Source organism: Sapajus apella, unplaced genomic scaffold (assembly GCF_009761245.1).
Source record: "Sapajus apella isolate SASKATOON/1434 unplaced genomic scaffold, GSC_monkey_1.0 scaffold66, whole genome shotgun sequence".
NCBI lineage: Eukaryota > Metazoa > Chordata > Mammalia > Primates > Cebidae > Sapajus > Sapajus apella.
The window spans coordinates 9,281,318-9,307,021 of NW_022437006.1; the positions used below are offsets into that span (position 1 = coordinate 9,281,318).

General features: G+C 38.2%; 1 protein-coding gene across 5 annotated transcripts in view; it reads left to right on the forward strand.

Moving 5' to 3' along the window:
- ANO6 (anoctamin 6) overlaps positions 1-25,704 on the forward strand; it is a 189,717-nt gene that overhangs the window by 57,298 nt on the left and 106,715 nt on the right. For 4 of the 5 annotated variants that reach the window (XM_032248381.1, XM_032248379.1, XM_032248383.1 and 1 more), the window contains one exon: positions 20,082-20,161. In XM_032248381.1, the coding sequence (XP_032104272.1) occupies positions 20,082-20,161 (80 nt within the window). Of the gene's footprint in view, positions 1-11,131; positions 11,588-20,081; positions 20,162-25,704 lie in introns of those variants that run through there. The other variant, XM_032248380.1, reaches the window with a different exon arrangement.

Consider the following 25,704-nt stretch of genomic DNA (forward strand, 5'->3'; position numbering starts at 1 on the left):
ATAGCCAGATAAAATGTTAGTTTTGAGCAGAAGAACAGGAAAGATAATAAAATGGTATATTTTTTTCCCTTTTGCCCTCTGGCAGGGATGGCCATCCTGGGAGCACCCACCAGGAAATGTGTCCTTCCCATCAAAGCTACGTTTGAAGAGATAATAGGCCCATCTCTCTATATATATTTTTTCTTTTCTAAGTTGCTGCTTCTCAGCTGGATGGAAAGACAGAGTGGACATAGCATGTCACCGTGACTTTGACTGACGAGTTTGATCACAAACCCAGTGTGCTCAGCTGTGGTCAGTACAATGACTGAGGAGAAAATGTGGTTGTGAGATCAGTGACCCTGTGGCCTACAGACCAAAGGGCAGTGTTTCACAACTTGCCTTGTACATGGGACCCAGCCTCTCACCAATTACTAGCACAGAATCTCCATCAGGCAAGATGTAGGAATCATTTTGCATAGTTCCCCAGGTTATCGTTATACATTTGATTCTTGCACTGATTCTGGGAAACCATTGCCTTAGAGACAAGAGGCCAAAAAGAAGATTGGAGTCCTGAATATTTACAGAGCTCAGAAGAAAAACCCAGCAGAACAGAAACTGAGCCAGCACACTGAGTCAGCTGATGGTCTCCTGTCAATCACGGAAACTGTTTCAAACTCTCCCTGCCTTCCTCTGCTCCACACCCTCTTTGGCCTCTCAGCAGATCATTTTCTTAAATCAGAAAGGAAAAGAAACCTGCAGGGGCCACTGCCTCAACTTCCTTTATCTCTGTCCCTCCAAAACTGTGCATATACATGTGTGTTATATATAATAGGCTATATAATGCAGATATATGTATTTTATATATCATGCATATATAAATGCATGTTCATCTTTGCTTTTTTCATCTGTCATATTTTTGATTAATGTTAGTGCTTTCACCTATGCCTCTATCAGTGATTCTCCTGTGTTTTTCACTCTTTTCCATCTGTGTGTGTGTGTGTGTGTGTGTGTGTGTGTGTGTGTATGAGAGAGAGAGAGAGAGAAAATAGGTAATATGAAACAAGCTTCATCTTACAAAACAAGGCACAACAAATGAACAAAAATATACCTTCCTCAACCCTACCTTATTTATTCATTCAGTCAGTATTTATTAGCGTCAACTGTGTGCAAAGATTCTGGCTAACCATTGAGATTCTGCAGTAAACTAAATTCATACAGCTCCTGTTCTCATGATGATTGCAGTCTCTTTTTAACCAGGCTTCTTTAAAAATCATTGGTCTTATCTTATTTATTCCCATGTTAGTCCATTTTTGCTTTGGCATTGCTATAAAGAAATACTGAGACTGGGTAATTTATAAAGAAAATAAGTTTATTTTGACTCACAGTTTTGCAGGCTATACAGGAAGTGCACTGTTGGCATATGCTTTTAGGAGGGCCTCAGGGAGTTTACAATCATGGCAGAAGGTGAAGGGGAGGCAGCGTGTCACATAGCAAGAGCAGGAGAAAGAGAGAGAAGTACCACACTCTTAGCCAGATCTCATGTGAACTGAGTGAGAATTCATAAACATGGGAATGGTGCTAAGCCATTCATGAGACATCTGCCCCCATGATCCATTACCTCCCACTAGATGCTGCATCCAACATTCTGGATTATATTTCACCATAAGATTTGGAGGAGACAAACACTGACACCATATCGTTCACCATTACAGAAGTAACATGTGTTTGTTATCTTACATTTGAATGTGGTTTCCTAATGGGAAGCTATTAAAGTATTTAAAGCAGAAAAATACTGGTCAGAATTTTATTTTCAAAGGTTACTTTGGCTACTGAAAAGATAAGTGCTTAAAAGGAGAAGGAAGTTACTGGCAGGTGGCGGGTCATGAAGTTGGCGTAGTCCCAATAACAGATGCCAGGGGCTTTGCAGGATGAGATGAAGAGAGGAAGACAGTCAATAACTCTTCAGCACCATAGGAGAGTCAGCATTTGGCCATGAGGGATGCAGAAGAGAGGCTAGTCAAGAATGGCAACCAGATTTCAGGCTTGACCAACCAAATAAGTGGGGGTGCTGTTTATGCAGACAAGAAATGTTGAAAAATAGCTTCGAGTGTGTTTGTGGTTGAGGGGGTAGCATAAGTCCTGTGTGTATACTGAGTCTGAGATGCCTGGGACATGTTCAAGCCAAGATGTTGCATAGGCAGTTGGATATGTGAATCTGTGGCTCAGAAGAGATGGCTGAAATAGAGCAGTGCATTTGGAACCTTTAGTCTACATGTGTTAATAGTTACCAGCGGACAAATAAGAGGAGCAGGGCTTGGATGGGGCCCTGAATGTCTTCAGAAGTCAAGGCGCAGTCAGGGAGCAGGTACCAATGGAAGAAATCAGAGAAATGGAAGAACCTCTAAGAGAATGAAACCAAGAGGAGAGAGTCTTCAAAAGAAGTCATGGCCAACTTTGTCGAAGCTCATTGAGATGACAAAGTAAGGCAAAAATGTCAAATGGTCATTAGATTTAGCAGCATGCAAGTCACTATGGACCTTGGAGGAGACTGGTGGAGGAGTCCCAGTGTAGTACTCAGATTCTTATCAGTAGTAGTAGGGACTATATTACAATGCAGTAGGTGCAGTGGAAAGGCTGATTAAAGTTGTTTCAACTGTTTTGGTAACCTTTTATCTTTATTGTTTTATTCTGATTACAAACCAGTATATTTTACAATAAGTCATTGTAAAAGTTTAAACGTTAAAAAATACAACTGAGAATAATCTCCATAATTGCATCCTCTCATATATAGATGTTGTGAATAGTTTGAGGTGTATCCTTCAAGATTTTTCTGTGCATGTGCTATCACTCACTCACATATCTACATTATAGAAATTGACTTTATTGCTATGTAGTCTGCTAAAGTTTGTATTTTTATTTTGTACATTATAGACATGTCACTCCCTAAAGTAGATGCATACTGTTCTGAGCTGTAGTATTGTCTGGATATTTTAGTTTTACTTAGAAATTTTGTTGTCTCATAATGTTACACTGAACATCTTAACGTACTTATGCATATTTGTGTCTTTCCAAACATGTATAGGAATTAAGTAGAATATGTGGGGTCAAAGTTGCACATTTAACATTTTGATAGTGCTACTTTTCCTAAGGAGGGGCTTTTTACTTTTTTAAGATGTAATAAATCTGAGCATGAAAAATGTTGACAAAGTTGAAAATGAAGCATAGGTTGAAGTCACAGTAAAAGGTGCTGCATAATCTATAGCAAGAAGGCCAGTGGGAATGGGAGCCATGGCACAGGAGGAGGCTTTGGGCGACAATCAGAGGGAGTATGTCACCTTCCCATTAGGAGGAGTGGGTAGATAGCACAGGGTGGGGAAAGGCGGGGTCCTCAGTTACTGCTGTATTTCCAGAGCTTGTCCAGTGCTAACGTCTAGCAAGAGTGCAACAAACATTTGCTGGTTGAAGGAATAAATATAATTGGGTTGATTCAATTATAGAATTTAATGTTTCCATGTAATAGCATCTATTTTTTCCATTTTCTCTGTGTAATAATGGGAGTTAACATTTCCTACTGAAACTGGTAAAGGAGGAGTTAGATTTGAAAGACCTTTCTTACTTTGTGAACCCAGTTGGTAAGTTCAGTCAGGACTCATAGTCTAAGCATTTCTCATCTTCTTTTCCAATCAGCCTGCAGGGCCCGTTGATTCTAATACCTTCATGTCACTGGACCCCATCTGTTTCTGTTTATCCCCACTACCACCATCACTGTTATTCCAGCCTGGGTTTTCCTATCACAACAACCTCTTAGATGGTCTCTTGCTTCTTCTTATGCATCCATCAGTTTAGGGGTGTCAAGGCTCAAGGAAAGCTTCCCCTTTGCCTTCTGAAGGTTTGCTGAAAATCACTGACAAGAGGCAGATTAATAGGAGAAAAGGCATACAAATTTATGTAGTCATATTTTTAGATGATATGGAAACCTTCAGAATGGAGACCCAAAGATACAGGGAAAATTGTCCATTTTTATGCTTAGATTCAACAAAGTATAGACAGCCATATAGAAACACAAAGGCAAAAAGGGATCTGATCTAATGCTAGTAGACAGAGTGGGGAAACCCAGCAAGGCCTGTCTATCCAGACCCTTCTTGGCCTTCCTGAGCAGAATTCTTTCCTTCTGAGTATGGGGCAAGACTCTCTCTGGAATGTGGATTTTATGACATACAGTCAAACAATGTAGATCAGATAATTACTTTATGGCCAGAATCTTATGGCTAGAAATTCTTTATCTCTACCTTTCCATATAATTTTGTAAAAAAAATCCCTCGAAAGGAATTCTGGCTTCTCGACCTACCTTTTAATTTCTGTGGCTAGCCTCAGGGGAGAATGAGATTGAGAGAGAGGAGGGCAGGAGGAGGTCATAGAGAAACTTGTGCTTTTGAGGCTGCTGCTAAGGCCTTTATTTTAAAAGGGGTATTGTTTGCTGATGGCCAACAGGGGCTAACTCTTTCAACCCTCAGCCAGGCTGCTTTAGGAGTCTCTTCTTGGCTATCCCAGTCCCTGTGCAGGCATCTCTTCTCCCCAGATGGTCACTGATATGTTTTATTTACCTAATGCCTTCACAAGTTAAATACCTTAGTGGCTGTGTTTGTATCTCTAAGAATTACTGTAATGTTTAGCTCATACTACATGCTAAGTAAATGATAGTTGTTATGTGTGAAAGTCTGATGCCTGTATAAATTTGGCACATAAAGGACAAGGACAAAAGCAGTCCTCAGATGACACCACAAAGGATCAGTAATTTAAGATATTTAATCTTGGAACAAGCCTCAGGATTATTACTCCCTAGGAAGGAGCAATCTGATTTATATGTCATTTCTATTATTTCTATAATTAACATGTTAAGTGCATATTTAAGACATTTTAAATAGCTTGAATCTCTAAGATAATTTAGCTGTATTCAGATAATCTGTTTGTTTTGTAAGATCTCAACTAAACTAAATTGTGATGTTTTCTAGAGTAAAAATGCTTGAATTTCCGTAGCTACGTCTGGCCACCTGGAGAATATAATCACATGATTGAAGTCCAGGCTGGGATTCTAGAAGAAATGGCCTTCAGATCTATTAAATAAAGAGCTTCCCAATTTGGAGGCAGGGTTCCTGCCTCCCATCCATCACCACACCCCACCCCATCTACTGGGGAGAGTAGTAGGAGGTAGTTACCAACTAGCACCTGAATATAATTTCAAGTCACACAATCAACTATCAAAATATAATGAAAGAAGAGATATGAGGAGTTGATTATTTTTGGAGAAAACAGCGTAGATTCAAGCCCCTTCTAAAAGTTTTATATTCAGAATTGAGAAATGCAGTAAAAAGGCTACCGAGGCCCAGGTGCAGTGTCTCATACCTGTAATCCCAGCATTTTGGGAGGCTGAGGTGGGTGGATCACAAGGTCAGGTGATCGAGACCATCTTGGCCAACACGGTGAAACCTGACTTCTACTAAAATACAAAAAATTAGACTGGCGTGGTGGTACGCTCCTGTAGTCCCAGCTGCTCGGGAGGCTGAGGCAGGGGAATTGCTTGAACCCGGGATGGGGAGGTTGCAGTGAGCCGAGATTGCACCACTGCACTCCAGCCTGGGTGACAGAGCAAGACTCTATCTCAAAAAAAAAAAAAAAAAAAAAAGCTACCAGGTAATTGTGTGGAGCACCTGCATCACTGGGACAGTTTGGAGAGGAGGTAGTTGTGAGTGTTGCAGGCTGAAAGAGATTAGCAACCTCTGGCACAGGGGCAGATGCTTCTTGTTCAGACCCCTCCTCCCCACCCAAGGTCTGAGTTTCCCTCAGAAGCTGCCTTATTCAGAGCACTTAGTGATGGCCTTAGTTAAGATAGCCATCACAGCTGCTACCCCTCAAGAAAAGAGAATGGCTGGGGCCTGATCGAGATGTCCTGTTTCTGAAGTCACTAGAGGCTACTGGGCTGTGGAAGGCTTAACAAGAATAAGGTTTCTACTGATAGGGTTGCACTTTACTCCTTCCATCGTTTACCTCTGAGCAGTGGCAGCATGATAGGAAGTGGCCAAATATGAATTTATAATTTTTTTAAGAGATACAGATTTCACTGCGTTGCCAGGCTGGACTTGAACTCCTGAGCTCGAGCAATCCTCCTGTCTCAGCCTCATGAGTAGCTGGGACTATAGGTGCATATCACTACAATTAAATTTGAATTTAATCTTAACTGGAAAAGCATTAAATTATATTTGGCCTAAAATAATACCCTGAACTAACAAAACATCCATCCAGAAGGAATTTTTATTGTTTCAGTCCATTATTTGACTGATGACTTAAAAAATATCCATACATTCAAAATTTAAGTAGAGGGCATGATTTAGAAATACAACACAGAATGTTTAAAAGTGGAATTTAGATAGAGGTACTATGTTTGAGTTCTTCTTGCTGTCAGTATTAGACCAGATTTGCATACAGTTTTCCTAATCTTCAATGTGATTAACATTTAATAAACTATTATTAGCAACTTTATTTCTCAACAGCTACGTTCTAAAAGCTGTATTAGCCCTCTTTTAAAAATGTAAAGAACTTTAGGCAGGCTTAAGCATAGCATTTTTTTCCCCCCCTCTCATTTGCAATACAAGAAGCTAATGTTTGTCCAGTGTTTACTACAGGTAAGTAACTAAACACTTCACATGCCACAATTCATTTAAGCCTCAAGGTAACCCTGAGGGGGAAGTACTATTTCTGTTTTCCAGGTGCAGACACTGAGGGGGATAGTAAGGTTGAATCATCTGCCTAAGTTCACATGATCTGCCGAAGTTAGGAAGTGGTAGGTCAGGGATTTGCATCTAGGCCTGTCTTACTCCAGTAGCCAGCCTTATGTTAGTTATGCATTCATTTGGTCAGTCATTCAACAGATTAATGATGGAGCACCTAACATGGTCCAGGAACTATCCTAGGTGGCTGGGGTTCAGCCATGAACAAGGTGAGATCTCTGCTGTCATGAAACTTACATTCTTAATATGTAATTATTAAGTGCTAAAAGAAAGTACAGCAGGGCAAAGTAACAGAATGGTGGCTCTACTCTGGGGTTGCCTAAATGAGCGTTTCAGGGACAGCCTCTCTGAGACAGGAATATTGAACAGAGAGCTGAATAATGTGAGAGAGAGAGAGAGCTTCTTTAAGACCAAGAGGGCAGTATAACATAGTGGTTAAAAGCATAACCTGTGAGCTCCTGGGTTCAAATTTTGATTCTACTGCTCATTAGCTGTGTGATCTTGGGCAAAATACCTGACTTCTCCATGCCTCTTCATCAGTAATAGGAAGGTAACTGTAATACTTATGTTACCTTGCAGAAATGTGAGAATGAAAGGCGTTCATATATGAACATTAAGTATTAAGATAATAAAGATCACCTGACCTCCCACTACTCCTTATCCTTTTGCTTACATTTGTTTTTACCCCAATATAAGTCTTAGATCATATAATATGTAATAGTTTTATGTTTACATTGTTGTGCAATTATCACCACCTTCCATCTCCAGAATCTTTTTCATCTTGCAAAAGGTTGGCACTGAAACTACCAATTAACAAATAAATTCCCATTTCCCCTTCTCCTGGCAACCTCCGTTCTACTTTCTGTCTCTGTGAATACGACTATTCTAAGTACCTCATATACGTGGAATCCTACATTCTTTGTCCTTTTGTGACTGGTTTATATTACTTAACATGATGTCCTCAAGATTATGTTGCAGCGTATGTTAGAATTTTCTTCCATTTTAAATCTGAATAATACACCAACGTATGGACACTTGAATTGCTGTTGTAAATGCTGCTATCAATGTGGATGTCCAAATATCTGTTTGAGCTCCTACTTTTAATTCTTTTGGGTTTATATTACAATATATCACATTTTATAATCTACTTTTTCACATTGAGATATATTGCTGAAATTTTATGTCATGAATAGTCTTCTATAAATTATTTTAAATAATTGCATTATATACAGTCATATAGCTGTATCCTAATTTATTTAGGCAATCAAATATTATTTCCTAGAAGTAGAATTATAAGATCAAAGGGTATGAATTATTTTATTTATTTTTATGTTTTTTTGATACATGGTCTCACTCTGTCACCTAGGCTGGAGTGCAGTAGCACAATTTCGGCTCACTGCAACCTCTACCTCTCAGGTTCTAAGCAATTCTCCTGCCTCATCTTCCCGAGTAGCTCGGATTACAGATGCCCGCCACCACACCCAGCTAATTTTTGTATTTTTTCATTAGAGATGGGGTTTCACCATGTTGGCCAGGCTGGTCTCAGATGATCCACCCGCCTCGGCCTCCCAAAGTGCTGGGATTATCGGGGTGAGTCACCACATCCAGCTGGGTACGTGTAATTTTAAAGCTTTTGCTATACTCACCAAATAGCTACCCAGAAAGCTTATACCACCCACACTGCCAGTGTGTGTTTATTCCCAGCATCTTTGCTGATATTAGATATTAATGACTACCTTCTATTCATTTGGATAATTAAAAGTGGTATATCAATTCCGATTTTCCTTTTGTCCAAATTTAGGGTTTGCTTTCTGGGTTAGAGTTTATTTGTAGCTGATCACTGGGGGAAATACTGATTAGTAAGTACTCAGTTTGTGAGATGATGAGAGGAAATTAAACCCTATGGGGTCCTTCCCTTTTCCAGTCAATTAGTTTTTCATTCAAAGGTAATTGGCCAACGTTTTGTTCTGTGTGTATATGATAAGCTGCTATACTGAGATTTTGTGTAATCTGTTATTGAGTGCTGAATATATTCTTAGTTATTACAGGTTCATAATTGCTTAGAATACATCCATAAAGTGCTGAAAAAAATTTTTTGGTAATTCATTTGGTTGTAAAACCTGACAGAGTTGAACTCATTTGATGAAGACATCTGACTTCAACCAACACAAGACTATTTACCTTTTTTAGTCGCTCACCCTCAAATGAATATTTATATTATCTGGCTGCAAAATAATGAATGTGCTTGGGTAACGTGTGCTGTTCCAGACTTCACTGGGGATGCATTAGTAATAGAAACAATATATACATGTAAAAAATTTTTTTAATTCTGAAAAATTCTGAAACACTAGGTTTTGACATAGAAGGTTTTGGATAAGGGAATGTGAACTTATAGTGGTTTTTCTCCCCCTCTCATTTTTATGTTCTCGTTCCTTCTAAGCTGCAAAAACTGGTTTTGAAATCAGGCCTACTCTGGTAAGTTAAGCGTGAAGTTATGACTCAAATGTGCTTGGAGCTGAAAGACAATAGGAATTTAAAGGTGGTGCCTTTTTTTCATCCCCGGGACATGTACAATCACTATAATCCGGGAACTGACAGGTCAATGACTAGAACCAAGTTTCAACTAAGCCATAACCAGTTGCAAACCCAGGATAATGTTCAACTTTGAGCCCTGAGGGTCTTGGGAGACCTGAACCAGTTAGACTGTGAAGCAATAGTAGTAGTGTTCTAAGATATTATTGGAACATATTTCTACAATTAATACTGTTTGTCTTTATAGAATATCAGCTGTCTAAGCCAGGCTTTTAAAATCAATACCAAATTGGCAAAATTAAATAACATTACTCTTCAGCTGTATGATTATTTTTAATGCTAAATCTAAGTTTTTAAAAATCTGTTTATTACATGATAAAAGTTGTGGAAATGAAAAAGTGGATCCACAATTTCATATGAGATTGCAAGTGGTCCAAATAGCCAAAACAATTCTGAAAAAGAATAAAGTCAGAGGATTCATGCGTTCTGACTTCAAAAGTTAATGACAAAGCTATAGTAATCAAAATAGTGTGGCCTTGAGTGCAGATATATAGACAAATGGAATAGAATCACGAGTCCGGAAATAAACCCACATTTTTACGGCCCAACTGGCTTTTGAAAAGGGTGCCAAATATACTTAATGAGGAAAGAAAAGTCTCTTCGACAATTGGATTTCCATGTGCAAAAAGAACAAAAGTTCAATCCCACCTCACATTATAGACAAAAATTAACTCAAAATACATTAACCTAAATGCAAGAGCTTAATTTATAAACAAAACATAAGGAAAATCTTCATGACCTTGGATTTGGCAGTGGATTCTTAGATAGAACATCAAAAACGTGAACAAAAAAATAAAAAAGTTAACAGGACTTGACAAATTAAAAATTTTTGTGCATCAAGGGATATTAAGAAAGTGAAGACAACTTACAGAACGGGAGAAATACTGGAAATCATATCTCTGATAAGTCTTTAATATTCAGAATATATAGGTAACTCCTGAACTCAACGAAAGACAAAGACTCAGTTGGAAAATGGGCAAAGGACTTGAGTAGATGTTTTCCCAAAGAAGATTTAGAAGGAATGCTCAACATCATTCACCATTAGGGAAGTGAGAATCAAAGCCGCAATACCACTTTACACCTACCAGGATGGCTACTATTTTTTTTTTTAAATCAAATAACACACAAAATAATAAGTGTTGGCGTGTATGTGGAGAAATTGGAACCTTCATACGTTGCTGATGGTAATGTAAAATGGGGCAGGCATTGTGAAAACAATTTGGCAATTCCTTAAAAAGCAAACATAATTATCATATGACCCACAATTCCAAATCCTAGCTATACACCCAAAAGAATTGAAAACAGGGACTTAGATACTTGTATAAGTGTTCATTGCAGCATTATTCACAATAGCCAAAAAGTAGAAACAACCCCAGTGTCCATCAACAGATGAATGGGTAAACACAGTATAGTGTATCTATACAATGAAATATTATTCAGTCATAAAAAGTAACAAAGTTCTGATGTATGCTACAACTTGGATATACCTTGAAAACATTGTACAAGTAAGCTAGAAACAAAAGGACAAATAGTATGACTCTATTTATATGAAATAATTTAAATAGTTAAGTTCACAGAGGTAGAAGAAAGATTACAGATGTCTAGGGACTAGGGAGAAAGGGAAGGGGAAATAGGGAATTCATGCATAATGGTTAGTTTCTGGGGTGATCAGAAATGTTTTGGAAATGGTAGTGATAGCTGTGCAACATTGTGAATGTAATTATTGCCACTGAATTATACACTTAAAATGGCTAAAGTGGCAATTTTTTGGCTTATATATTAATACTGCAATAAATATTTTATAAGATGGTAAGAGAACTCATGAATTCATGGTGAATCTCATAGGTTTGCAGTGTACATTGGGTTTTTCTATAAAGGCATTAGGTAATCCAGTTGTGTGTGAAAATGAATGTGATAGTTGTTTCCAGCTCTTCAAAAGGACACATGTTTAACTTCTAGATGTATTTTTAGAGCTGAACTATTGGGGCTGAGGAGGCTTGTGGGAATAGGGAAAGAGTTTATAAGTGGAGCCGAAACAACACCAAACATGGAAATGTTACAAGGTGGAGAAGATTGTGCTTACTGAAACTCTTCTCAGGAATACTGCTATTTGTAGATGATAGAAATCCTCAGAGTTGTCACCTACAGTAGAGCTAGGAGGGTGAGACGCGTAAAGGATTTACCAAATTGTCCATTTCCCTTTTTTTGCTGTGGAATGTTTCGTGCTGCTGGTAAGAGCATGTTCCTATTTGGTGAGTTGCTGGAACAGTGAGCAGTGGGCAGAGTACAGCGGAGGCTCCTTTTTGGTAAACATTGTCCAAATATTTGATGAGTATTTGGTCTTCAAGGAACACTGTATTATTAGTCTGCTTTGTCTGTGTATCACAGTGTAGTGCAATGCAATATGGTTCTGGAAATAGAAACACTCTCAAGCAATTCATTTTGAGGAATTGAAAAGCACTTGTAACTACTAGAGTGACCACAAATTTATAATTCCATCATTTGTTCATTTTCTCATTCATTTATTCAGTGTCCGTATGCAAGGTGTTGTTTCAGGTTCTCAGAATACAGAGTTGAACAAGACAGTAGTTTGCCCTCTAGGAGCTCATGGACTAGTGGACAAGAAAAACAATGACCATACAGTGTGATAAGAAGGATCAACACCTATCTTTTCCCCAGATTTTATCTTCTATAGTGGTGGTGAGCAGTTGTCAAAAAGTAACCATGTGATAGTTTGGTTCAATGTGAGCTGCCAATTTTGCTTATAAAAATCACTCTTTTTGGCTGGTCTGAGTGCAGTGGTGTTTACAACTAATTGATCACAACCAGTTACAGATTCTTCCTTCTCCCACTGCTTTACTTAAGTAGCTTTAAAAAATAAATAAATAAAAATTAAAAATCGCTCTTTAAAAAAAATTCTTTTTTTTCTGTAACTGGATGCCCAACTAGAAAAATACTCTATTTTAATAGATAATAATGCAATGATTGAGTTTTTGGCTCTACCTATAATGATATGGCAGGTTTTACTAGACATGCAAATTAGTGCTATTGGAGCATGAAGTGGAGACAAGTAACTTAATCTGGCACATAAGCAGTGCCATTCAAATACACATGTGAAGAAAGAGTAACACAGGGGCTATAGGAGTGTGCATTCCAGATAGGTAAAAGATACTTAGGATAGGATGAAAATAAAAAGGATATAATGTAGTGACTTACCAAAATATTGATAGTGAAGGAAAGAGAAAGGTTAAGAATGGCTTCCTCTTTTGGCTTGGGGAATTGAACTCACGATAATACATCATTCAAGAAGGGTAGCACAGCAAAAGGGAACCTTTGAGGAAAATCATTTTTTACCGGAATGCAGAGAGAATATTTATTAATTTTCTGAATCGCCAAATGTATAGTACTGGGCCCTGGCTATGAGTCAAAAATGTTCTTACCCTGACAAAGTTTACACCTTCATGAATGATTCTTGTCTTTCCTTATTTCTTTTAGAAACAGTAGCTGAAGTGGGAATGATAATTGCAGAAATATCTTTGTTGAGAAGGGGGCCAGGTGCAGGGAGGGAGGAAAAGCTCCTGACTTCCTATGGGAACAACAAAGAACTGTAATGAAAACTATCAATTTGAATTTGGAATTTACATTCCAGAAATGATTAGAAGAGAATGCCACTTTTTTTTTTTAGTGTAAATTTTAAGTCATTGAGTTTACTTGCCAGTAACAAACTGGGGGAAGAGACTGATCCATCCAGATTCAGACAAGCAAGGAAAGACATTCATGATTGACATTTCTATTCATTAGAAACAAGTAACCAACGTTGCCCCGAGTGTGGTAGTTATCCAAAAATATTTGCTTAATTAATGTTATCCCTTTCTATGCTTAAATTTATTTTAATATTTAAAAAGGGAATGAAGGACAGGGATTGTCAAGGTAGAAGTCAGAAGGAAAAATTGGTGCCTAATGAGGCAAAGGATGATAAAACACATTAAAAAATGAATTTAAAATAATGATGGTTGTAAGTACTATATAATCTTTATATAGTACTTTACAGTCTTCAAGCCACTTTCCTATGTATATGTCATTTAGCTTATTCTCCACAGTGATCTTCTAATGTAGGCATTATAATCTGCATTTTACTGATGAGGAAACTGAGACTTAGCGTTAAGTGTTGTGCCTGAGCCGCAGGCTAGACCATGTAGCGCTCTCACGATTCAAGTCCGTTGTGCTGTGTAGCAATACACAGCCGTCATGCTTTTGAAAGCGACACTTCTGTCTTCATATTTTATGTTTTATTATTAACATTTCTTTGCATTAATAAGGACTGGCTCTATTTAAAAAATCTCATTGTAATATCACAAGGCCTGTACTCTGCAAGCCTACAGCCTCTTGCTAATATGGGAAGTAGAATTTTTCTCACTTCATTGTTCACCAAAATATAGCAAAACCTGTTAAACTGAGGCCAGAGAAGGAGATATTGGAACCCAGAGAACAATTATGACTACCAGAGAATGATTCAGGAACGGGGGTGGGGATAGACTCAGCTGAAGTGATGTGGGGAGTGAGACTGGGCAGGCCTAGTAATCTGCAAAGCATGAAGTGACGGGAAATGGTGGGCCCCATATGTGGTTGCTTTTATTCTCTCTGTATTTTTTTTTTCTTTTTTGAGACAGAGTCTCACTCTGTTGCCCAGGCTGGAGTGCAATGGCGCAGTCTTGGCTCATTGCAACCTCCGCCTCCCGGGTTCAAGTGATTCTGCTACCTCAGCCTCCAGAGTAGCTAGGATTACAGGCATGCACCACCACGCCTAGCTAATTTTTGTATTTTTAGTAGATACGGGGTTTCACCATCTTAGCCAGGCTGGTCTTGAACTCCTAACGTCAAGTAATCTGTCCACCCGGCCTCCCAAAGTGCTGAGATTACAGACGCTTAAGGCTGGAGGGCAGTGGCGGGGTCTCAGCTCACTGCACTTCTGCCTCCCAGGTTCAAGCAATTCTTGTGCCTCGGCCTCCTGAGTAGCTGGGACTACAAGCATATGCCACCACCCCTGGATAATTTTTGTATTTTTAATAGAGACAGGGTTTTACTACATTGTCCAGGATGGTCTCAAACTCCTGGTATCAGGTGATCCACCCATGTGGTTTCTTTTAGAATAACAACTGGTGAATACTGGCATTCAGGTCAAATGTCAGATGTATGCTGAGATTTCAGTTTTCAGAGGCTTCTCTCAAATAGGTGAAGAATTTCAGGTAGAAGACAGCATGGCAGATCTCTAGACATCCTGCCCAATTTGGATGTGTGAACATATCCTCATTTGCAAGGTGATACGGACCATTCCTTTGACATTTCTTGAGTTGTACATTGACTAGATCACAGAATTCCTGAGGGTAGTTTCTGTACCCTCCTCATCTTGGTACCTGTACTTAATATCATCTAGCATGTGAATCCCTGGCACATGAATCCCTGGCACACAAATGTCTTCAGCCACTTGCCAGAATATTGTTATCTGTTTATCCTGTGGAGCTTTACCATTAGTTCTAATTGTGAATGTTATATAAATAAGTTTTACTACATTTTTTTTTTCTTTTTATCCAAATTGTGTAAGTCTGTTTTATCTCTGGCTATATTGAAGCAGTTATTTGCTGATTTTAAAAATTTATACATACAGTACTATGTTAATTTCTTATCAACTTATATCTAACATCAGGAGTTCCTTGGTTTATTCACAGCAGCTCAGGAGACAAATTAATGTATTTTAAAAGATGTGCAATTTTGGGATCAGACAGGCTTAGATTCCCATTGTGTCACTTTGTGTGGTTAACTTCATGCAGCTAATAACCTTGAATTATTCCTCATCTGTGAAAACAGGGACAAAAATAGGATTAAATAAGATAAGACATTTAGAAGTGCCAGGCACAAAATACTAAGTACATTTTTATTTACGTTTCTTCACATCACTGAGTCTATTACATGAACTTAATTTATTTTTATATAGTGCCTTATTTCTTTTTACAACATGCTTGTAAATTGTCATTTATATCTTTGCCCAACTTTGTGGGATAACCAGAGAAAGTAATATTATCACTAGCTTTAGATAAATAAATTTGAGAGTAAGCATTGCTGAGGATCATGCAGCTAGGAAATGAGAGAATCAGAACTTGAACCCAATCAGTCTCCTTAGTCTATGCCCAGTGCCCTTTGTACCAGGCCCTGGTATATTTTTACTTGCTTTCTATATATATATATTCACTGTCTTTCTGATAATTTTAATGGCAACCAGTCCCCATAACAGATGAGTTGTTGGACCCAACCACCTGCCGTGCTAGTAGTGCTAAGTTGGATAAAATGTGAATGTCTAATTCTGATTATCTTTATTCCTAGGGCACTACATATTAAGTATATGGGGTTTTAACCATGAATTTCCTGTGGGATCATTTTGTGTTTTCTAAGTTATAAAATTGTGTAACATATAATACATTGGCTCTTTTTATTGGCCAGTTTATATAAGTCTCCAACAACTTTGCTGTATGGATTTTCTCTTTATTTTATAATTGGGACAATGAATGTTAGCTACTCTATCTCTAATTGGTAGATAAGTAATCATGTGAACTGCAACTTTCTACTGAGGCTTCCAGTGTGGCGTTATTAATATGACTGGGCCTCTAGAAATTTCTTATGGGGCCCTTCACTTTGGACTATCAAAGAAGTAAGTCAGAAGTGGTACCACCAAGGACTTTTTTGCTTCAATTTCACTGTGCTAATTGCATTGATAAAATTTTTTAAGTATGCTCTTTTATTTTCCGCTGTGTCATATAATTAATTCCATTAAATTTAGGAAAAGAAGCTATTTAGTGGGTTTATTTTGACCCAGATCATCAATTATTCAATGTTTATCTATAGTAATCCAATTGATAGTATTCTTACAGCACTCCATAAATCTGTCTAGTGTGCCACTTAGAAATGACACTTAAATTAACATTAATTATGTCTTGGGTTTCTTTCTTCAAGAAGAGGGAATCTTGTCTGGTTCTTCTTGGCCATCCTAGGGCCTGACAACACAATATCTGTCCAAAATATAAAGTAGATTTTGAGTGTTTGTTGAACCTGATTTTCAGCTGCACTTTCATTGTGCATCCATACAAAATCCCATTGACATATCAAGACCAAGGCTTTTTTCATCACATTAGAATAACTAGTTTTTAGTTTTTTAGTCAGGCTTTTAATGAACAGGTGACAGAGAGGTCCCAAATACTGTTGTTCCACGTGCTGAAATTAAATGAACTAATCATGACGCCTCTGAACACAGCACTTTTGCTGTATAAGGCTGAGGCCTAGTGACAGTACTAAAAATACGTTTCAAAATATTATCTTAAGAAAAGCATGATTTAAAAAAGGAAATTAACATATTTGCCTTTTCAGAATTTTTTCTTGATTCTGCTCATTTTAATAGAAAGCCCTCAGAGTCACCTTGATTTTGACTATTTTTGCTGAGAAATGAACTTTTTCAGTTGTGTTAGATTACCATAAATGAGAATATCAAACAGTAACTAGAGCACCTTAGTAGTGGGAGTCTAATTATCATATTGGCCTCATAAATCATTTGCTTCCCAGCACTGTATCAGGTCATGAGAGCAACAGCTGTGGCTTTGTTCCACCTAGATGATGTTTTAATAAAGCCATTTCTGTTTTTATTCACTCCGATTTACATTTTCTTCTCTGTATTGACATTAACCAGTGAATCTATTAGTTTCCATACCAGCAGAATAACTAAAACTATAGTTCTAATTTCTTTCACAAATCCATTCAAGCTACATAGATACCGTTTATTTGATAGAACATCTGGGTAATCTTGTTTCTCCTGTCTTTAGGCACAATGCATACTTTCTTAAGCCTGTCCTCATTTTTAAAAGAGAAAAATCAACTTTAGCAGCTCTGTTGCATCTGTTTACCTCAGATAGATAACAGATAAATTAGGCATCTAATCATCTAGGTATCTAGATAAAATGTCAAGTCACTCCATCGGATTTATAATACTGGTGTACAAAAAAATCTACATTATTATAGTTGTTGGCTGGTTCTGCCAAAAACCAAAATATCATAAATACCATAGATATAATTTCTTTTAACATCTGTTGTAATTCTATAAAAAAGATTAGGTCTTCCAAATGTAGAGCAAGCTGCACAACACCAACATAGAACACACTTAGCCTAGCCTAGCATATAAACACATTTTAGCAAGTTTTAAAGATGTTCTGTAGGAGTGTAATTATCTTGGACCGCTGTTGTACTGGAATAACCAGTTTAGTATGTCACAACTCTCTCAGTATAACAGACTGTGCGGTGATTACTGTAGCCCTCTAGGAGTTCTCAGAGGCAAGCACCTTAATTTTGGCAATGGTTGCAGCTCTTCAAGCCTTTGCTCATCTCATCTGTTTCCTGTTGCTGCTTTGGTTCACACGTAGGGGGTCCTCTAATGAACTCAGTTTTTCATAAGAGTTAGAATCACTTGATTGCACTGTCATTTCTACTGACACTTCTTTTCAGGTCCTAAGTGTACAAATATGTGAGGTATTTTTTCCCCAGATTCTGTGTGAACCTGAAATTGAATCCAGATATTAGGAGATTTTTTAGTGAGGTGCCAGACCTGAGTATTTGGTAACTGAATTGGCTGAATTGTTGGTTGATTTTGGTTTTGTAAACAATCACATAGCGATCTCTTATAATTCTGCTCTATATGTATATTGAGGTTTCTTTTTTTGGGTCACTGAAAGGAATTTTTCTAGATCAATAAGAACACAACCTTCTCTTCTACAAAAGTTTTTAATGGATTAAAGAAAAAAATAGTATGCATTTTTAAAAGTCACTGCAAAGCCAAGATAAATCATACACAATAAAATTAAAAGAATTATTTTTATTTTTGAGACAGAATCTCGCTCTGTCACCCTGGCTAAAGTGCAGTAGGATAATCACAGCTCACTGCAGCTTCAACCTCCCAGGCTCAAGCAATCTTCCCGCCTCAGCCTCCCAAGTAGCTGGGACTACAGGTGCCCACCACCATGCCCGGATAATTAACAAAGGTTTTTGTAGAGATGTGGTCTCACAGTGTTGATCAGGCTGGTTTCAAACTCCTGGGCTCAAGGAGTCCTTCTGCCTTGACCTCACAAAGTGCTAGGATTACAAGTGTGAGCCATCATGCCCAACCAAAAGTAATTTTTAATAGTTTTATACTAGACTCTCCAGTGTTGAAGAATAAATCCTTTATAGCTGGTTTGTCCAAGTTAGTATCCATTCGAAGACCCTATATTGCCAGTGGTTACGTCCCTTAGGGCTCTTTAAATCTGATCTCCCTTTTTAATGTCATTGACTTGTTAAAGAAGCTAGACCTATTGATAAATGAGAATATTTATTTAACCTTATTTAAATATTTTTATTTAAGCTTAAATATTTAAGAATATCTCTTTATAATTCAAAATATTTTCTTACATAGCAAAAATTCTATTCAAGTTTTTCCAAGTTAAAAAAGAAAAGTTCTTTACATCTCATTTGTTTACACCAGGATCCAATCCAGAATCATGCTGCAAATGATTGTTTTGCTGTCAGTGTCTTTTAACATGGAACAGCCCGTTTTATTCATGTCAATAACTTGTTGACAAAATAGAACTATAGCATCTTGCAGAATGACCTACTTTCTGGATTTGGTTTCTCTATCTCTTTAACACTGCACTTGTCCAATATGGTAGCCCCTAGTCACAAATGGCTGTTGAGCTTTTGAAATGTGGCTAGTCTGAATCGAGATGTGCTGTGAGTATAAAATATACACTGGATGTCTAAGACTGAATACAAAAAAGGTAAGAATTTCACAAATAGTTTTTACACTGATTACAAGTTCAAATGATATTAGAGTAGTATGGGTTAAATAAATTATGTTATTAAAATTAATTTTACCTGTTTCTTTTTAAAAAATGTATCTACTAGTAAACTCTTTCTGGCTCCCATTATATTTCTATCAGATACTGCTATTCTAACAGACTAAAATTAGCCAGGTGTGGTAGCTCATGCCTATAATCTCAGTACTTTGGGAGGCTGAGACGGGAGGATCACTGGAGGCCAGGAGTTTGAGACTGATTAGCCTGGGCAACATAGGAAAACCCAGTCTCTAAAAAAGAAAAAAAAAAGTTTTTTAATTAGCCAGGCATGGTAATATGCACCTGCGGTCTCAGCTGCTTGGGAGACTGAGATGGGAGGATCACTTGAGCCCAGGCAGTTGAGGCTGCAGTGAGCTGTGATTGCACCACTGCACTCGAGCCTAGGTGACAGAGTGAGACCTTGTCTCAAGGAAAAAAAGGAAAAAGAAAATTGCTACCTGCAAAGAGCCTCCACAGTGACATGTAGTAGAAAAAAGAACATCTGTAGGCCAAAGTGTTCCTTAGCTAGACTTTTGTAACATTTGGTTGCTGTGTACCAGCTAAATGATTTTCAGTGCTAGACCTCGCCTAGAGAATTTGAAGACCTAGTGTTCTACAATCCTGGCATTGTCTACTAGATCCAGTAGATGAAACAGCTGCTACAGATACTTTAATATCCCTGATAGCTGAAAGTGTTAAATAATATAAACCTGACAGTGTGCTACAAATGCTAATAACCCAGTGCTGCTGATTTAAAAGTAAAGGAGTATGTGAGCCAATGCAAGTTTGTGCTTCATTTGTTTATATATTCATTTATTTTTAGTGTTGGAAAACCTTGGACAGACAATTATCTCCGATTTGGGATCACTGGAAAGTCAGCAAGATTTTCGAACCCCAGAGTTTGTGAGTACTACTGCTTTATCTTAAATTTGTATTGGTTAGCTACGAGATTTTTCACAAAATGAGAAAAAAGTTTTTTTATGAATTGATTCCTTTGGTGGCTACAGATCTTATGCCAGCGACTGTGCATTCAAAGCTCTGGTGTCTCTGGGGAGTAGGTTGCTGAACTTGATTGCCTCAGCATCATGCTCTATGTTTGTTCTTCATATTGTTCATGTAATTGCAAATGGGAATTCATTTTGCAATAAAATAGCATCTTGTTTCTGAAACTACTGTTCCATTCATTGATACCATTGCTATCAGTATCTGCTGTTAGTACCTCTGGAAAGCAGTCTTTAAGCATATACAGGTACACTGACCAGTGCCAGTCACTGGTAACGAACATAGCCTACTTTCCCTTTCATCCTGGAGCTTTCAGTGATACAACCTACATGTATCTTGTAGGGCTAGGAATATTCTTGGTTGTTACTACCAAGAAGGGAGCTAAATGCTCCCACTAAATTGGACTCATTAAAGATTAGCCATGGTTCCTACCCTTAAGGAATTAAAAATCTTATTAGATGCTACTGTGATTTTATTAATGTCTTGTTTAAAGAAAATTAAGCACATAGGATGCCTTATGCAAAATGTCCTTACCAAATAGATTTCTGCAGTAGGCTCATTTGGGGGGGTAGGGTTGGGAAGAAGTGTTTCTGTGACTCATGTACCGTGTTATTGCACCAGATGTGTAGGAAAAACCTGCCAGGATCCACTTACATTTCCTGATTTTTGTCCCTGTTGTAAATGGCCTACCACTTTAGGAATGCAGAAATCTTTTTTGATTTATTTTCAAAGTGTGTTACAATCACTACTCCGGTAATTGGCAGAGCACAATTGTATTATTGATAAAGACAAAAAAAAAAAAAAAAACTCATTATGTGCTTTTTCTGTTCTTGCTCATTCTTTATGGATTGCCTGGACAATTCAACCAAGAGTAAAGAAACTAGAGAGTGCTCTGGACTAAAGAGGGATGGCACATAAAACTGTATCCACAATGCCATTTTATTTCAAAGTGTGAGACCCCTGTGGTGTTCTAGCAGATTGCCTACTGTGAAAATCACCTGGATGTAATAGAAAGGCATAGTATTCAATGACTTCCCTATTATATTCAATAAAATTTCTGGTAAAGGGAAATTGTGAATGCCCGCCAATAGTCCTGCATCTTAAAGCATCAGAACAGTTTTATGGTTTTTTCTAACTTTTGCAGTTAGAGACCAAAGCAGAATTGACACAGATATTTTACACTTGAGTGTGATACCGGTAGACACTCATGGAGCTACCGCTTTTTTTGTTGTTTTATTTTTAGCTGCTTTTGTCAATACTTTTAAAGCAACATATCTAATCTAAAGAGAGGTGTGTGCAACAATGTGTTGATGCGCCTGGTAAACCCATGCATAGTTCACACCAATTCACTATGTGAAAATAAAAGTATTTTCCTCAAGAACAGCCTTGAGTGTGTTGCAGTGCTGGAGACCGACAAGTCTCGGCAGTGATGTTGCCACAGATAAGGCAGATACACCGATAATCTTCCTCTACCTTCAGCATTAACTTCTTGACTACCTCATTTTCATTTTCAAAGTGGAAGACAGCTAGTCTAAGCTAGAATGACCAGGGGTAGAACTCCAGGCTCACAGAGTACATTTACCTTATTGAAAGACTTATTTTCATGGTGAATCTCAGAACACCCAAGCTGGAAGGAGATTCTTAGGCTAAATCCCCACTTTTTAATTTTTCACTCATGTTTACAGAATTATTGAGAGTCATCCTATTGCTAGACTGCATCGATGGCATTGAAAACTGTTAATATCCTGATGTCTGTGGTTGATATCAGATTTCTGTATCCTATTATCTTTCTCTAGTTATGGTTTCATAACATGTTCAGGAGGGAATCTGAGATTTTCTTGTGCTTCATAGATTTTCACACATCTCATGCTCATTAAGGCCACTTCTTTGTGTAGCATGTAAATAGCTGCTTGTGTTTTCTCCTTAGCATCAGCCTAGCCAGTGTACTCCCAGTTCCACAGTAAACATGCATTACCTAAGCTGCTGTCTCCATGGCAAACAAACAGAAGGTGTAGAAGTGGTGTCTTGGGAATAGGGTGCCCAAGGGAATCAAGCATTATATTTAAAATCAGCTCTTTTTGTAGGCAGACGCTTACAGCATCAGTGAAAATGGGTGGCTCCCGTTGTATAGGCAGGCAAATGCCAGGACAAAATCTGGTAAGTTGATTCAAGCCACATTTTAAAATAAGAAATGGGTGTAACAGTACAAAACGGGGCAGAAAGAACCCAAAGGCAAAGCAAAATTGAAAAAAGAAGACTGAAAAGAGGGAATAAAAGGACCTGAAAAATCAATATTCTATTTTTCTCCATTTGGCATTTTGGAAAGTCCAACTGCAGTTTATGGAGTTGAACCGAAATAAAGCAAAGCCTAGTTCATGTTTACTCAGGCTTTATCCTCAAATAGTTCAGATTTTAGAAGGATTAAGAGCCTAGTGTTTTTAGACAATGGGGTGTATTTATAGAGTTTGGCTAACAGGGAGACTAACATGCTTATCATTATTAGTTCATTTCCTTCAGAATTTCTGTTTTTCTTTGAAACAAGGCCTAAGAGAACACTGCCAATTGAATAGCGTTGGCTGTCAGCATCATAAGCACGTTGAAGTTTTCTGTCACAGCTCAGGTGTCTCTAATGTGACTAGTTGGGTAAAGCCAGCACTGCTGTATAGTGTGCATAAATCACAGTGAAATAAATGCTGCTGTGAACTTCCCACACGGCCTGGAGACCACAGCCTACCTTGCTCTTGGCAGCATCCCCAGTGGCTTCTTTCCTCGCTCACTGCGGAGTTTGTTCATTGATTACCTGTCACCTGCATATCTGTGTTGTTCTTCTCCAGCTCCTGCCCCACTTTTCAGACTGAGGCAAATAAGTTTAGCCAAACTATGCAAAAGTGGTAAGTGGTGAACAGAGATGTGAACATAAGGTGCATGTATTCTTGCTACACTAAAGCTTATAAGGAACTGGGAACATGTTGAAACTAGAAACTGTGACATAGACACACTCCCAGGTAAGGTGGGTGTGTGGGTGAGAGTCAAGGTGAAAGGAAACTGGCAAATACTGGCATTAGAAAGTCACTTGATCTTGCTGTGGTGGAAAACTGTCTCAATCCTGATTCAGTTTTTGTTTAAGCACAATGAAATCTGTTTTACAACTTGTTTCATTAACATTTGGTCATGAACATTTTCCCATGCTGTTTTGTTTTCTCCAACACTGTTATCATCTCTGACATTATTTCTTCAGTATATTGATAAGCATAACTTATCCATTGTTACTTTGAAAGCAGTTAGTTCAAGGAGGATGTAGTCAGGAAAGTGGTGGCATAGCCAGATGCTCTGGAACTGTGTGAATGGTGGCTATCATTTGGGAACATGGATGAAAATAGATTAGGTGCATGATGATTCTGGGGAAGGGAACTGGTTACAGTAAGGCTGGAAACTGAGTCCCAAAGACTCAGATAACTTTGTAGAGTTCAGCCTTAAAAGTAGAGACTGCAGAAATAGGCCATGTGATTCAAACGGAGGATGGGGAGCCGTCCACATGGCGATGGAGCAGATAAATGTTGTTCTGCAGCATGGTTGCATGCAGGATATCCCACGCTTCCGCCTGGTTTGCCCAATCCCAGGTGTGGTTAAGAGCAAGGGAGATATTAAAGGGCAGTTATGGCTGGCCCAGCAGACCCCAGGTTGATTCCAAGCCCCAAGGAGTTGAAAAACAAAACAACAACAACAACAACTGGAGAGGCAGTGGGAGCAGTAATGGTCAAGGCTGTTTCTAGAAACTCTGACTCTGTTGACACCCAGGAACTCAGATGGGCCAGTTGCCTGAGTACATATAGGGTGAGGGATGGGGCTTGGGAAAGGATTCTGATCTAACAGTGGTGAATCTGCTTACAGCAAAGTGGAAGATACTGCCATGGATAGAAATCAGTCTTTGGTCAACATGAAAACACAGGAAGGAAAGAGAAGGCCAAGGAATTATGTTTTATGATCTGAGACTGACTAGTAATACCCTATTTTCCAGCCATTCTAGAAATCAGGGTTTATATGTAAAACCCTACTGACTTTTGAGAAACTGGTAGATTCTTATCACCTCTGATCGTGTGCCAACCGAAGATGTATTTCACTGTTTAGCCTCTACTAAATTTGGAATAAATAATAAGAAAGAATTTGGGATGGGAAAAGAGTATTGGGATTATAATAGGATAAAATAGGGAAGATGATGAAACCACAGGATTTAGAAAGACTAAATAGAAAAATAGACCCAGGAAGATGAAGATTAAAGTGGAAGAAATATATGTCTTATTAATTAAGCATCATAGATACACAGAAGGAAGCCTAACGAGTAATTATCCCCCTTTGAGATTTTGTGTAACTGACACCCTTTTTGAGGGAAGATACTACTTTATGGAAAATACTTTTGATTCCCTGAAATTCAAATTTAATTATCTTCAACCATATGAAAACACATGTGATCCAAGAAAGAGTTAAAATATTCATTCACTAAAATATTCATTTGATATCTACTATTTTAGGTGAAGAAACAGAAAAAAATAATCCTGCACTTGTGGAGCTAACATTTTGGTGTGGGAGACATAAAACACAAAATAAACATCAGATAATACATCCTTTAGAGAAAAAGTAGGGATTATGTGTGTGTATGTGTGGTGGGGGGATGACAGTTTTAAATAGGGCATTTAGGCATTATCTCACTGAGAAGTTGCCACGTGAAAAAAACTTCAAGGTGCTGCTGGAGCAAGCTCTTTGGAAATCTGGAGAAAGAGCATTCCCAGAAGGAGGAGGAGCACAGAGGTCTGGAGGTAGGAGAGTTTGTTAGGTATGTTTAAGGAAATGGAAGACCACTGTCGCTGAAGTAGAATGGTAGATCGAGAGAGCAGTAGATATGAGGACTTCATAGGCCATTGTAAAGACTTTGGTTTTACTTTTGAGTTGTGACGTCATTTGAAGGTGAGCCTTTGGGAGGGTAAACTGGCAGATTTTGAGCCGAGGAGCAACCTGAATTGACCTGTTTTCATAGGATGCCTTGGGCTGTGCTGAGAATAGATTATGGAGGAGCAGAGGAGAGGCAGAGAGACCTATTAGACATTCTCAGGAATCGAAGTGAGAGATGGTGGTGGGTTGGTTCTGAGTGTTAGTTATGGTGGTAGAGAGACATACTCAAATTCTGAATACTTTCAGAGGGTAGAAGCAATAGAGTTTGTTGACAGGTCAAATGTGAGCTGTGCAAGAAAAAGCAGTCAAGGAATGACTCCAAGTTTTTGACCCAGAAGACTATGGAAGGAGCAGTTTAGGGAGAGGATATGCAGGAGAGAAATCAAACTTCTGTTTTAAATATGTAAAGTTTGAGACATTCACGTGGAGATGTCAGTATGCAGTGGGATATATGAATCTGGTGTAAGAATTAAAGAGAGGGGCCCAACTACAGATTT